General features: G+C 41.8%; 1 protein-coding gene across 13 annotated transcripts in view; it reads left to right on the top strand.

Moving 5' to 3' along the window:
* Positions 1–14714, top strand: part of Shaker (potassium voltage-gated channel protein Shaker) — a 172136-nt gene extending 157422 nt beyond the window's left edge. For 11 of the 13 annotated variants that reach the window (XM_076767042.1, XM_076767040.1, XM_076767043.1 and 8 more), the window contains 2 exons: positions 379–552; positions 695–14714. In XM_076767042.1, the coding sequence (XP_076623157.1) occupies positions 379–545 (167 nt within the window). In that variant the 3' untranslated portion in view covers positions 546–552; positions 695–14714. Of the gene's footprint in view, positions 1–378; positions 553–694 lie in introns of those variants that run through there. The other 2 variants (XR_013079859.1, XR_013079862.1) reach the window with 2 other exon arrangements.
* Positions 14715–15300: the final 586 nt, after the last annotated feature.

Here is a 15300-nt window from a genome sequence, read left to right as displayed (position 1 = left end):
GTGAGTACTCGAGGCGTGGTTTTCAAGTTGTCGGCTTGCCAGGCAAATCCCGGCGAGAGTATGTACCGATATTGCATGTCTACGCCCCTGCTGACACGGTAGTTTAACGTTACTCTAATCCATTTATACGCGAGTCCACTGGCGGTTCAATTTTTCACACCTTCCTCGGGCGAACCTTGGACGCGGGCGACGAAAGCTGTCGATTAACGCGTAATAACGCTTCGCTCGATCAATAACAATACTTTACATTCATATATATATATACAAAAGATCGAGTAAACTCTCGCTCATTATCGGCGAAAGAACGGGTTGGGTCGAAATGGACCCGCTGCACGTTTCGAGAATCCGTCGAATTTGTATCCTTGGTGTGGTTCGCAGGTCAACACTTGAAGAAGAGCTCGGTATCGGAATCGTCGTCGGACATAATGGAGCTGGAAGACAGCATATTGCTCACTCAGTCTGAGATTACGAAGAAGCCCAACTGCAACCCTCGCCATAATAACAATATTAATCCAGCCTGTATAAGCATCGAGACTGACGTCTGACTACTAGGTACATATTTCACTTCGTCGATGTTGGCGAGTTTCGAACGCCAGGCCCCCTTTTGCTTTTTGATCCTTTAATTCTCGCGAACCCCTGTCTTTGCCTGATCGGGGTGAAATGGGAAGATTGAAGCCGGTTTCCGTTGTTTCAGTGAAGGAGACTGTGGCAGCGTGGTGGCCAGTGCTGGAGCGGTTGTCGAAGAACAGCTGCAGCTCCCTACGGTGCCTGACGTAGGCCTCCTTCACACGTCGTCGTAGTCGCGCTAGCTGCGAGTGCTAGCGATAACGCGTGTACGCGTGCGCGCTGGCTGTTGGATCGCACGCGCCTCCGCGAGCGCGCGCGCGCCCTCTGTCCATAGTCTGTCAATACGAGGGGTGCTTCCAAATCCATTATTATACGTCAACGAGAAAGGGAACGATCGAGAGAGAGAGAGAGAGAGAGAGAGAATAGAGAGAGAGAGAGAGACGCAGAAATTCAACGACCAAGAATCGGCTGATCCTGATCAAGCGGGTGCCACGTAATTTCTTCCATCGGCACAACGCGTACAAGAAACGGGGAAAAGAGTGACGACGAGAACGAGGGTAACGGGACACGTTGAGGAACGACGAGGTAACACTTATCGCGTAACAATAAATGTAAAAAATAAGGATAGCGATAAGAGAAAGAAAGGAAGAAAGAGTGTGAGAGGTGGCGATAGCTTCGAAGAAAAGCGAAAATAAGACAGCCGCTTCGGAGGTGTAACGGTACATACGCACCCCACGTAGGGACCTACGTGTTAATAGGGGGGATGGTGCAGGGTAAACACATCCCGCGCGTCCAACCCCCACACCACCGACTCCAGTGTTCACTACAAATGATAACAAATAAATAAAAAAAAAAAATATAACAAATAAAACGAAAGGGAAGAGAATTAAATCGTAGCGGCTTCGCGAGGGAAAAAAGAACAAAAAAACGTAATAAATAACGAAAGACCGTCGTCGAATACCCCCTCCCTAACGATGTTTTTCGCGCGAACCTAGTCGGAGAACGCGCGTTGGTTAACGAAAGGGGGAACCAGTCGGCGACGAGAGCAGGGAAATCGTACAAGATAATACTAATTACTTATCGTCGATGTAATTAAACACACGTAGGGCGACGGTACGACGTAAACGACGTTCGTTCAAACGATTATATCAACTAAACGCTGCGCGAAGAACGGACGAAGACTCGATCGAGCGGAAGACCGGAAGAGAAACGCAAGACGGAGAACGGAAGTTACGGGTGAGAGGATCAACTTCTGGAGTCACTCGTAAACGTTACGTACGAGGAGAACGACTAAAGAAACGCGTGTGTGTCTTGCAGCGGAGAGACTCTTCTTTTTTCCCCGCAACCGAGGACAACCCGCTCGAACCAAGCAAGCCATCGACGTATCTGTTTGAACGCTAGACGATTGGAATGCAATTCGTTTCTCGGAGCGTAACACCGCACCCCTACGCACGCGCACACGCGCAAAACATACACACACACGAACACGTACACGCGAACAGAGACACACAGACTCGTACAGACATCACAGAGAGACTCACACTCACACGCACGCGCGCGGCTCTTATTACATAGGCAAAAGCATCTACGAATGTAGTAACCACGACTGACGTTTGTACGATACTTCGAAGAATAGATCTAGTCAACAATCGCGTCGATCCTCGAGCGTGCAGAATCTCGGTGAGTCACGGAAGACACGCGATAGAGAGAAAAGAGGAATGACATCGATTTGCAACGAAAAGGACCTCACCCGTTCTGCACGATCGAGATTTAAACAACGTCGACCGAGTTCCGAGCTCCGGAAGCTGCGACGAAGTTTTCCAAACGATCGAGAGGGACGAGAATCTCTCGGCCACGGGATCGAGCAGCGGAATGAGGAAGTCACGATCGATGGTCGGAAAATAAATGTCTGCCGATGGTGCGTATATAGCCGTGTTCACCGCTAATTTCGGGCCGCGACGAGACGCTGTTTCGTACAATCCAGCCGCGGGACACGCGACTTCCGGTCCCTTTGTCGCGCAACCGACCGATCCGGTATTCGAAAAACAGTAGAGGGAGTCGAGTAGTAGCGAAAGCAGTATCACGTAGAGGCTCTGTATTCGCGAGCAGTAATCTTTACGACACAATAATACGGAAATCGAAATTAGAAACGAATTCAATTTGCGTTCAAGGTAGGGAAGGAAGAGAGGCGCGAGTCAGGACACTCGGGGAGAACTGTTCGAGCGAACGAAACCTTTTTGTTCTCGTCAACGATTCGCAACGACAAATCGCTGATCTTGCGGAGTCGCGAGTCTGAGGAACGGAGACGCTTCCGCGAATACGAATTTTAATACACAAACAAACGACGACGACAACGTCTGACGCTTTAAATTTGTATCTTATAATTTTGATCCACCATCTATTGATTCTATTCGATTAAATATAGTATTTCGCTAAATTATCGAGCTTCAAGCATAAACATTCGAATTTAGTTTTTATTCAAAATTGTAAATAAATTAAAGTATTAGGACACTAGACAATCAAACCTCGGAACAATTTTCACGGCCTTCCGACTCGCGGCTCGGTGGTCGAGCAACGATAATTTTTAAACAGCGGATAGAGAGGGAGGGGGGGGAGTCGCAAAATATTTTGTTCTCTTCCACTCGCGAGACACGCTTCTTTCATTTATGGGTGAGAACGATCGCGACACGTCGACTGATCGGGGAAGAGCTAATTTTCGCACCCTTTCGGCCGAGCGTCCAGTAGAATAAGCGAATTATTAGTTATAGTATTAGCCGTACGCGCGTTACAATTTTAGCGAATCGTATACGTCTTTAAAACCGTGGTGAAACGAGTTTGCTCGACGAATGCCAACGCGAAACAGTATTTTAAAAGCGTTACCTACGTATTTTTAAACACCAGACTACTTTTAAAGTAACGATATATAAAGAAAAAAAAAAAACAAAGTGATCGCCGAAAGGGTTGAACGACCGACAAAAAAGTACGATTTAAGAATGCCTTTTACTTTCGAACGTTCGCGAATTCTTTGCCTCGCTTGGCAGGTTACGCGAACTCGAATCGTTTTCTTTCTTTTGTCCCCCAATTTATCGTGTAAAAAACCGGGTCGCCGAGCGAGAGGCAGAAAAAGATGGCAGCCACATCGGGGGTTTAAAGTAACAAACGACGGGGGAGGAGGATTATCGTTGCGACGAAGCTCGGATAAGAAATTTCTGTCGCGTCTCGAGTCCATGGCAAAACGAATTGGCAGGCCAATCGATCCCCGTACGCGGAAACGATCGCGCTTTCCCTATCTCTTCGCTGTCATCTCGATGTTTCGCCTCTTTCCTGGCGGAGAAAGCGCAATTCCGAATCGCCAAGACTGCCATTTCACCATTCTCAGTAAAATATTAACGAAAATTAAGACGAAAAAACGAAACAAGTAACGCCGCGTAAACGATATGTCCACGATTATTTCGAGAAAGTCGTCCGTGCTCGAACGCTTTCCGATTCAGAAATCGACCCTAAGCGGATGCTGCACCGTCGCACGCCGATTTTTCTTCTCGATCGAACGACGATCGAGAACCGTGACGATCGCCACTGTCGAGCCATCTTGTCACGACGAAATCGTGGGAAGAGAATTTAAAAAAGATTTTTTTCGACTTTCGAACGCGCGAGACTCGATCGTCACTGTTTGTTTTCCTTCCGCCGGAAGTGGTGGCTCACTGTTGTGCGTGCAGGTCTGCGGGAAGATACCCTTTTTTCGAAACGGACAGACGAAAAGACGTTTTATTCGAAAGATCGAAACGCGATACGCACGCATTCCGACGGATAACCGACTACGATGAAGGAGGAAGTCTAACGTTAAAAAAAAAAAAAATAAGTGAGAAAACAGAAAATTGTAAAACATTAGAGGTTAAATCGAAAAAAAAAAAAAACGAGAACACAAAACGTAGAAACGTAACGCGCGATCAGCAGAACAAAAAATGAACAAATGAGACGCAAGTAAACGAACAAAAAAAAAAAATATAAGAAGCGATTCCATTATTCAATTTATTAGGTCTTAGACGCGAGTTTTACCAAGGGATATATTCTCATCTATCTTTTATTAGACGAACAAAAACGGAGCAAGAGTTGAAACGGAAGCGACACTTTAATACCGTGGCGAATCGGAAGACCGAATGGAAGGAAGAATAACTGCGCGTGTGTTTTGTAAGAGAAAATCAGAGAGCATGAGGTGTGAATGTTACGGCTGCGAAATGGAGATCAAGTGTGAGTGGAAGAAAGAGGGGAATGAAAGATCGCGCGAGTGTTGGGTACCAAGAGAGCGAGACAGGTAACAAAACAATAATTATACAGAGAAATTTATGTTACGCGCCTTTATTACGAGTACTTGAACTTTTCGCCTCGCTACTTTAGTTAGTGAAAGGAAAAAAAATTTTAACAAAAAGCGCATCAAAACTACCAAAGCCTAGCTAATTCCGAGAGGAGAATTTAAAAAAAAAAAAAATAATAACGCAAAACAATTTCGCAGAGGATAAATTTATTACTATTTAAAGAAAAAAATTAGTGCTACTATTAAAGAGAAAAAAAAAACGATCTATTAACTAAAACCTACTACTATTACTACAACAACAACTACTACTACTACTATTACTATTACCACTAATACTGCTACTGCTACTGCTACTGCTACTACAAACTACAACTGCTACTACTACTACTATTACTACTACTATTACTGTTACTAATACTATACTACTACTACTACCGCTACTACCGCTACAGCAGATACTATCACCACTTCAATCACACTCCTAACTTTTCACTCGAAGTAATTTACCACACGAAAAAAAAAAAAACGACGACTTAACTCCTACCACCAATCACCATCACTACTCCTACTACTACTATTCTACTCTACTACTATTGTATATTACTACCACTACCGACAAAGTAGTGCGTGATCGTTACTTTCGTTGTTATTATTATCTACGTCTACTACTACTATTGCTACTGCTGCTGATACTACTACTACTACTACTGTTACTACCGCTATTACTATTACTATTACTACTAATACCGAATACTAAATACAACCTACAAACTACTGTTACTACCGAACTAAGCGAAGAGCAAAAAAAAAAAAATAATAATGAAACACGCTACTCGAAGTAAAGTACTTAGATAAACGAGAACGAGAGAACTCTGTTAGACAGTCGTAGCTGTTAGAGGTATCGAAAAAATAGAACGTAGATAGGTAGTTAGGTAGCGAGTACGGTATTCGCCACGTTGGAATTATCGAGTAATAGGTAAAAAAAAAAAAAGACGAAATTCCGATTCTTTTTAGATCGATACGACGGGGGTGGTTTTTGTATATTTAACGCGGCGGAATTTTCCGACGTAGGGGAGAGACAGGAAGAAAAATTTAACACACAACATTATACGTACACGTAACACGCACGCGTATCCGACAAATGCCAAAAATGCGTTGGTTGTCGCGTTCAGGTTCCCATCGGCAGACTTTCGTCGCTCGAACAGCGAACGAAAGAGAGCGAGGTCGATTCGCCTCGATCGGGCTTTTGTCGTCAGAGATCACAACACGTGTCCTTCCTACGATCGTTTCGTACCGTTTCTCGCGAGGCTGTGCTACCTCTTTTCCGGCGCGTACGCTGAACAAAAACACACTTTTACGAAATTGCAAAAGATCGTCTTTCCCCCGATCGATCTCTGACAGCAAGCGTCCCCAAATCCAGACAGAGAATCTTTCGAACTTCCATTGCGTTCCGTCACGTTTACTTGCGCACCGTGAGACCGATCGAGCATGCAACGCGTCCTGAGACAGAGGAATTAACGAAACGGGTCCACGTTTCGAATTGTCAAGAGCAAAACACGAGGACAGCGCGTGCCGGAGTGGTGGTGGTGGTGGTGATGGTGGTGATGGTGGTGGTGGTGGTGGTGGTGGTCGCTGAACGCCACGTTTCGTCGCGTAGTGCGAATATCCGATACTCTCAGCGACGAGGAAGCGGAACAGAGAAGGAAGCAAACGTTCCTCCGTAGATAGATCCTGAAGATCGTCAGGAAGATCGAGGATACGGAGGGGAAAGCGCGAGAGAGCGTGGTTCGGAGGTGTACACGAGAGGGAGAGGGGAAAAAGAAAAGAGAAAACCCGGAACGATCGAAACGAGACAAAGAATCGAGCATTCCAAAAAAATTAACTAGGCGAGAAATTAAAACTGTAGAGAAGAAAACGACCCATGGAGCTATTCCAGAAGCTAGTGGTACTTGTATTTCCGCCTGTTGCCGTAGAGACTGGCCGCTTGTGTACTATCTTTGGCGCGAGAACCAAGAGAACTCGCTTTGTAAAATGGTGCTCGCGCTTATCTCGCGATTAAATTGTACTTTTGCCTCGAATACGAAACATTAGCGCTGACACTCTCGTCGAGCACCCTCTGCTGCACCGTATAATCCGTGAAGTCTCTCTCTCTCTAATTCACTCTTTCTTTCTCTCTCTCTCCCTCCCTCTCTCTCTCTTTCTCTCTTTCTCTCTCTCTCTCTCTCTCTCTCTCTCTTTTCCCTCCCTTTCTTTCGTTCTTCCCGTTTCCGAATCGCTGCAATTGGCCTGCCATTTTTGTTTTCCAAACCGGTCACGCCGTCGAGGATACGTATTTTTTTTTTTTGAGGCTCGTTCGTTTGCTTTCTGCTTCCGGAAGCCGAGACACCGTGGAAACCGTTTTATTAAGCAACTGCACAACACGTATTGGTGCTAGCCCGACGAGTCTCGGCCGAAAGAAGGCCCCATAGAGATACTACGCTTTAAATTTAGAGAAATTTCGATCGAAACGCGACTTAACGAGCGGGGGCAGCAGGGGATGGTCGAGCAACAACCCTTCGAGAACGCGAGCGGCGCGTACTTGTAATTCAGGGAGAAAGAAAATAGTAAAAAAAGAAAAATATATGAAACGATAGAAGCGAACGCGACTCTGCTCGTAGATCGAGCGGATCAATATGCTCTCCAAGTGATATATTTAGACATATACGATCGAATGCTGAACGAGTAACTGAATTATTAACCCGTAAAAGTTAAACGTTTGTTATAAAATTGAGATTCTCACCGATTTCAGCCCGGATCGAATCGTTAGATGTACGACGATTTTATGTTTACCAGCGTAAACTCGCAGAAAAAAAATAAAAGGATATGTATATGTACATGTAAAACGTAACATCGACGGAGGAACCGGGGATTACACGAAAGTCTCTGCGGGAAAAATCAAGAGGAGAAACGCGTCGCCGACGATCGTTGGAGAAGATCAAGGAATGGAAGATCGTTCGTTATGAGAGTAGAAAGTACTAACGTTACTATATACATACTCAGAAAAAGGGGAAAAAGGAAACACGATACCGATAGACGCGTACACGAATGATTTTTTGATTAAACTATTTAGTAGGATAAACCGAGAAAGTTAACGAGAGAGAAAGCGGGTAAGAGCAGAACATTTGCAAAAAGAGGGCTGCACGCGATTGGCGGCTACCTCTGCCACTCTAGTCGGTCGGGATCCGTTTTTATTAATTAATTAATTACTGAATTAATTAATTAATCAACAACTCATTTATATAGTGTTGAGCACTGTTTTAAGTGCTTTTCATTTTTTGGCTGTGTGAAGCTTCAACTAAAGTAATTTAAAGAGGAAAAAAAAAAATGATGTAATTATCGTATTGGCTTTGGCATAATCACTCTCGACAATTTTTTCTGACGCAAGAAAAAAAAAAATACAACTAAATAAATAATAATAAGAGTAAGAATAATGATTAATAATGAGAATAAAATAATAATAATAATAATAACTTCGTAAGTAACAACCGTAAAACACTAGACGAAAGCCGAATAAAAAAAAAAATATACCTATGCGCGCAGAGAAGGGGGTTACAGCAAAAATGAAATCACGATTAATAATAACTAATAATAACGATTAATAATGGAAGTAAATAATAATATTAGTAATAATATATAATAATAATAATAATAATAATAATAATAGTAATAACTAATGTGTAATTAACTAATGAGTAATAATAATAATCGATAAGTAATGAACGCCACGTCTCCCTCGGTACATTATACATATTATGATTCCGCATCTCCGTTTGTACGCATTTTAACAAAAGAAGAATTACTACAGGATATATTTAAAGAAATAATGGAAAAAAAAAATGTATAAATAAAAATTACTATAATCTTAACGGTACTAGTTCAGATAAACATCCTGCCGAGTTGCCCCGGGTTATGCTAAGAGCCACCTGGCCCGCATTAAGAAAAAAAAAATATTACGTTTATAAGCACTAAGCGAAGCTAAGCCGATCGCCTTACAGAGTGGGACACGATAATAAGCAACAAAAGTAAAAAAAAAGTATAAAAAAAAGACGATTATAATCGCGATAAATACCGTGTAAACCGAGGAACAACACACAACCACATTACAATATGACACGCGACACGCATATTTTACAGGCAACAGGTACACGTAACACGGATAAAAAGTTTCGTCTACACGCGCACGGTAAAAGATGGATGGAAAGACATAGAGTGATAAACAAAAAAAAAAAAGAAAAAAAATAACAAAGATAAACACATAATAATCTATTTTTCGCCCGAACAAAGTGATTCTATTAAACGTAAAAAAAAAGTATTGTTAAACGAAACAAGCAAAATGAAAGAATGGGTAATTTTTCTAACGATGAAAAAGCACATACCGAAAAACTGCGAGAGTAAAAACCGTGTCTTTTTTCTGTTTTTCGTCCGTCGATGACAAACGAGAATTTTTGTAAACGCACCTATTTCTATAACCGAGCATTTTTGTAAAAGCGTCGCGTACGCGGCCACGAAAGGATCAAAATATACGATATCAGGCGCAACCGCGGTCGATCGCCGATCCTCCCCGATCCTCCACCGAATTAAAAACATTAACGAGCGCGCAACCGCGTAAAACATGGTAATTTCAAAGCTTCTCTTTCTATTTACCGCCATTTAAACGCGATCCCCAATCATTTTCGCGCCAATTCCGACGCGAGCTATTCGTCGTTCGACTGCCACTTTGTACCGCCCCCTCGAGAGTTTCTCAAAAAAAAAAAAATACGCGTTTCGCGGGACGACCATCGAATCGAAGCGTCACGAATTTTGTTCGTGATCAAAAAAATGAATATTTCTCTTTGTACCGCTTGCAGAACACTTTCTCCCTCTGCTTTTTCGCCCGTGTCGACCGAAGCACGCGTGGAAAATGGTCGATTCGATAGTCGCGACGCGATTATTAAAATTAACGCGTTAATAATTACGCTTATTCGAGCTAGTGAAAGATCGATCGAGAGATCGGCGGTCGACTGTCGCGTCGCGATGCTTCAAATTTTTCCTTTAGCTGCTTCTAAAGAGGAGGAAAACGTGTTACGAGAGAACGGAACGCGATCAGGGAATAAACGATGTCGGAAGAAGCGCGATTCACGCGAAGCTGAGAGACTTTAACGATGGAGCAAGAAGGTGACGGTGGATCGAGGATCGAGTACCGTGGAACCTCTATTATCCGAACGAACGGGGTCAAAGCGACCACGGAAACGGGAAAATTTATTGCATAAATACAGCTACAGGCTTTGCAGTTTCGTTATTAAAAAAATATGTATCAGAATTTATTAATTCGAACGCAAATATCTGGAAACAACCCATTAGAAAAACGGCCGTAAATAAATACGTACTCTTGAAGCTTCTGAATTGTCTTGTTGTATCGTTATTATTGTTATTACTCCAATTTGACTATTAACACATTAACGACGGGTGATTTTAATGATATAGAATTCCTTCAACGTGTCTATATTAAAAATGTGATAAGCATTTTTGTAATTAATATGTTTCATTGAAATTTTCATGAGTTATACGTGGATAATATTAGACACACTTGTCGTAAAACGAGAATACTCGTCTCCCGTCGGTAACGTATGTATATTTTAATAAAACGAAAATTCTCGTTTCACAGGAATTCGGATAACGGAGGTTCTATCGTTCACGTATATGTAAATAAATCTTGGCGCGGAAATTGAGTTCCGTTCGCAAGCCGGGTACCAAGGCACTCAGGGCAACGATTAATATCGATCAACTTATTTGTACGACGATATCTAGGCTATTTACGTTGTATGTCCACGATGCCGGAAGAGATATATAACAAAAAAATCAATGCATTTGTAGGCATTAAAAACAAAGTAAATAAACGAGGCGACGCGCGTTGCCTTCTCTAAACGAGATATATAACACTTTGAATAAAAAAAATTAAATTAAAAGTGAGCGCGCGTGTATGCACGCATACGTGCATAAATTACATAGCGATTACGGAGTACGTAGGTGAAGATGAAAAAACTTGTTTTCACGCGGCTGGTCGCTCGAGCGCGATCACGATGCTACGAAATTCTATTGGCCATCCCTTTTTTTTTTTTGTAATAAAACGAAAAATTCCACTAATTTGATAATCCGAACGAAAGATCTTTGGTTCGCGTTGACGTTTCCTTGATTGCTCGCGATCACTACGGCGTTAACGTCGCTGTTATCAATTTTAGGCGTTCGCGATCGCACCTGAGCGCCCCAGCCCCGTCGTCGTTTCGTATACAAGTTTTAAACGTAGCAAAAATGGAAGCCCCGTTGGTCATTGAAAGTAAACAAAATCACGGCGATTGAATTTTCTCGGTAGAGGCAGCCTAGGCGAGGGAGGGTGGGCAAAATGATAACACGAGACGAGGACAGACACCAGCGTACCATTGTATAGGAGAGTAAAATCTCGTCGACGATCGGAAGGAATAGCCAGAAGACCTAGAAATGTAAATTGTTTATTAGACGTTGCTCAAACTGAAGGGAGATTAAGCGAGAGTGTAACGAGAACCATTTTGCGCGCTTGTCACCGTGCGCAGAGAAAAAGAAAAATGGAGAGAGCGGATTATAAGAAGCTTTCATCGCGGTCGAATGAGCCACGAGAGAAGAAAACGGGAGAATTTACTGGCCGCTTGTCGATTAAAATCGGGTTCTGAAAGGGATGACGGTAAACGAAAGAAGGAGGAAACTGATTACTACTTATCGATTAGCTGTAAACATTATTAAGGGCAGTCATGTAGTACTCATATAGTCTATTTGTTAATGTTTCAAATATTTTATTAAATGTTGATATAATGTACTACGACATTCCTTGTTTGTGCCGGAATCCCCGCAATCTAGTCTTTAAACGAGAAGCTGAACAAAAAAAAAAAATCGAAGAAGCAAACTAGGGGGAAAAAAAATACAAGAGAGAGAGAGAGGATACGAGGGGAAAACAAATGAGATAATAGCAAACGAGTGCTCCACCCGTGTCAGCTGATATACTTAAAAAAAAAAAAAAAAAAAATAAATAAAAACGTACTTAAAAAACGTTACTCAACAATCGTTCGTTGAAACCGAGAGCGAACCAAAAAATGAGAAAGGAGAAAAAAACGTAATCGAGAACTAAGTGTATAGGTGTATGCATAATTATATTATACAGGGCTTCCTACTGGAAACAGACCACCTTGGTATCCTAAACGATAGGAAATAATTGATACGGTGGCAATAGTTTCTTTTTAATTGTTTTTTTTTTCGATCGAGTAAAAATATTAAGGTGATCCGTCCTGGTAGGACGTCTTGTATATCTCAATAGTTCCCTACATGATGCCTTCGTACAGTCGAGTCGGCAATTCGCGCGTATAAACACAGGAGACGTAAAAAAAAAAGTCGAGCCGAATCTACAATAGAGAGAAAACAGAGGGAAGGTAGGAGCTTAAGGGAAACGAATGAAAGAGTTTCGAAATGAGAGAAACGAGGAGGTGAGAGATATTTTGTTACGTACGTATATGTATAATAGCTGTATCGCGCCTGTCAACGGGATCCCTCGAAAGCATTTAATTGGCACGTATGATCGAAAAATAATTCCACGTAAAACGAATAGAACGCCGCGCGAGCCGCTCGTTTCTCGACGCCACGGAGAGTTTTGGTGGGCCTACGAATACCAGGGTTTCGAATTATCGAGCGACCGACGCACATCGAAGATTATTTTTTATCCCAAAGTGCAACGGAATCGGTTACTCTTCCTTTATCGGGCGCTTTGAGAATTGGTCGTTGACAAACGGTGTTACAAAGTTGAGAAATTAAACGGGACGTCTCGCGATTCGAGGCGGAGACGATCGACACCCTTCTTCCCGTACACGTTCACCGGAACTCCGGCGATCTTTCCCGCGCCTTACTCGATACACACAACGTTGGTATCGCTAAAAGAGATCGCTGCGTCCGTGAATCGCGAGAATGGGACGCCCGAGGCGAAGAAAATCGAACGGACTCGAAGCCAGGGGAGTTTCCTTTCGCAAGAGGAGTTGACTGGCGTTCGCGAAAGTCGAGGGAGAAAGAGAGACAGAAAAGAAAAAGGCGAGGGAGTTCGAGATACTCGGAAAAATCGTTAGCAGGCGGGGGAGGTTAAAGTTTGAGGAGGAATCTCGGTCCGAAGGGGCTGAAAACGAAGAGGGGTTGCAAGAGTGGACGAGTGTGTAGGTGTATATCGAAAACGCCACGCGGCAGCGCTCACCCATAACTTTGTAACGTTTTATAAATAAATTGGCATATCGGCATATTACCAATCGGGAGAAAAAATAAGAAAAAAAAAAAAAAAAAAAAATACGAGAGACACCTTCCCTCCGGATAAAAACGACGCGAGAAGGAACGAGAGAGAGAGCGAAAGACGAAGAGAAAATATAGCGAGGGAGAGCGCGAGAGAACGAGATGAAGAGATATACACGAGAGACGCGTAAATAATTTATCCTCACTTCTTCATCGATGAACGCTCTGCTGGTTTGGAGCTGTAGTCATATCGTTAGTGTGTAAGTCTGTATGTGACGATGTTAATTATTGTAATATACTGAAAAAGAGCAAGATGAAAAAAAAAAAAATGATGAAAACCAAAAACGAAAAAACCATTATTGTACTACTTACGAGCATTCTCGAACGACGTGAAAAGAAAAAAAAAAAAAAAAATGGAACAAAAAAAAGAATTTAAGACAGGGAGGATATATTTAAAACTGGTGAACAGAGAGAAAACGGATAACGGACGCGCTGTTCGTCTGGGTATTACTGGGCATGTGCTTCAAAAAACAAAATAGATTTTTTATAAACCGAGAAAAAAAATCTGTTTCCGACCTTTTTCAGTGAACGAGATTTTCTCATTACTCGAGACACTTAAACTCTCTCCGTTTGTGGTTTTTTTTGTTTTTTGTTCGCAACGTGAATACCGCTTATTAAAATTTGAGAGAACGAGACGAATGAGCGAGGGTGTAAGAGGGTTTCGGGAGCGCAAGAGCGGGAGAAAATGCGTGCAAGGGTGACGATGAAAGCGAGAGGGAAACAGGGTGAACGCGAAACAGGAGAGAAAGAGCAAGAAAGAATGACCGAGACGGTAAAGGATGAGAGCGTAAAAACAATTACAGGAATGAAAGGAAGAAAAATGAGGGGAAAACACAAGAGAGAGACCGCAAATCGCACCTCGACCGAATTTAAAAAAAAAAAAAAAACCTATAATTTCCTCTCACACCTCTGCGCAGTGTTTTGGGCCTTTCCGTCCAATACGCGATGTACCACTGTCATTATTTATTTAATTTTTGCAATCTACGTACAATAAAATTGTTGTTGCTGAAACGATAAGTGTAAATGTGTATACTGTACATTCAACCTTCGTTTAAAAAAGAAAAGAACAAAAAAAAGAACAAAAAAAAAAAAAGAATTCATTATTAAGGTCTCACTGGACCAGGATTCCTGCCGTCCTGGCGTGTGTTGTAATTGTACATGTACATATACATGCGTATTTTTTAATATCAGACGGTAATTTACTCGATAATTAGAATCGCTTATTAGAGTATATATGTATGTATTCCTCGCATACATACGTACGTACATGAATATAATATATATACATATATATATGTATATATGTATATATATGTACACATATGCATTACGTACATACATGTATGTATATTTATACATATATGTACACATATATACGGAGAAAAGAAACAAAAATGAGAGCAGCATTCCCGACGCCGATGTCTGCGACGAACGATCTCCGAAAGGAATAAAGCACTTTCACGTAGCATCGTGTTTCTATCGACGTTTATCCAATCACTGATCTCCCAAATCTATTAAACTTTCCTTACGTCGCAAAAAGTCGAGACCAAACTTATAACGTTAACGAAATTAATTATAATAAGTAGTATAAGTTTGGCCTCAACTTCTTGAGACACGTCCATAGTTCCATCAATCTTTTCTAATATAGATAAAGAAGAAATTTTATGTTTTCTTTGCTTTGCAATATATTAAAAACTTCTGATAAAGTATTTGCCTAATTTGAAAAAGAAACATTTATTTTATTTCTATTAATGTTATGGTCGATTATTGTTTTCTTGCATGCAACTTGTAAACTACTCAACAATTTCAAATTCTATTTCCTTTAATACGTACACTCTTTTATAGAACGATACTTGGTTCTCTTCCCTTTATTTTTTTTGTTTCTTTGCTCTTGTACTGTTCGTATAAACCGCGCTGAAACAGTATTTTAAAGGAACTCGGATTCAAGCTGAGTTTCTTATCGTGAATATTGATGCATAATTTGTTTAAATATTCGAAAGGGGGATGCATAGTGAGAAGGCTTAAAAATCGCTATTGAACCTAGTAGTCAA

The sequence above is a fragment of the Colletes latitarsis genome, chromosome 6, assembly GCF_051014445.1.
Source record: "Colletes latitarsis isolate SP2378_abdomen chromosome 6, iyColLati1, whole genome shotgun sequence".
Taxonomy (NCBI): Eukaryota; Metazoa; Arthropoda; class Insecta; order Hymenoptera; family Colletidae; genus Colletes; species Colletes latitarsis.
Note: the sequence above shows the minus strand (reverse complement) of the source record. Positions and strands in the feature narration are given on the sequence as shown.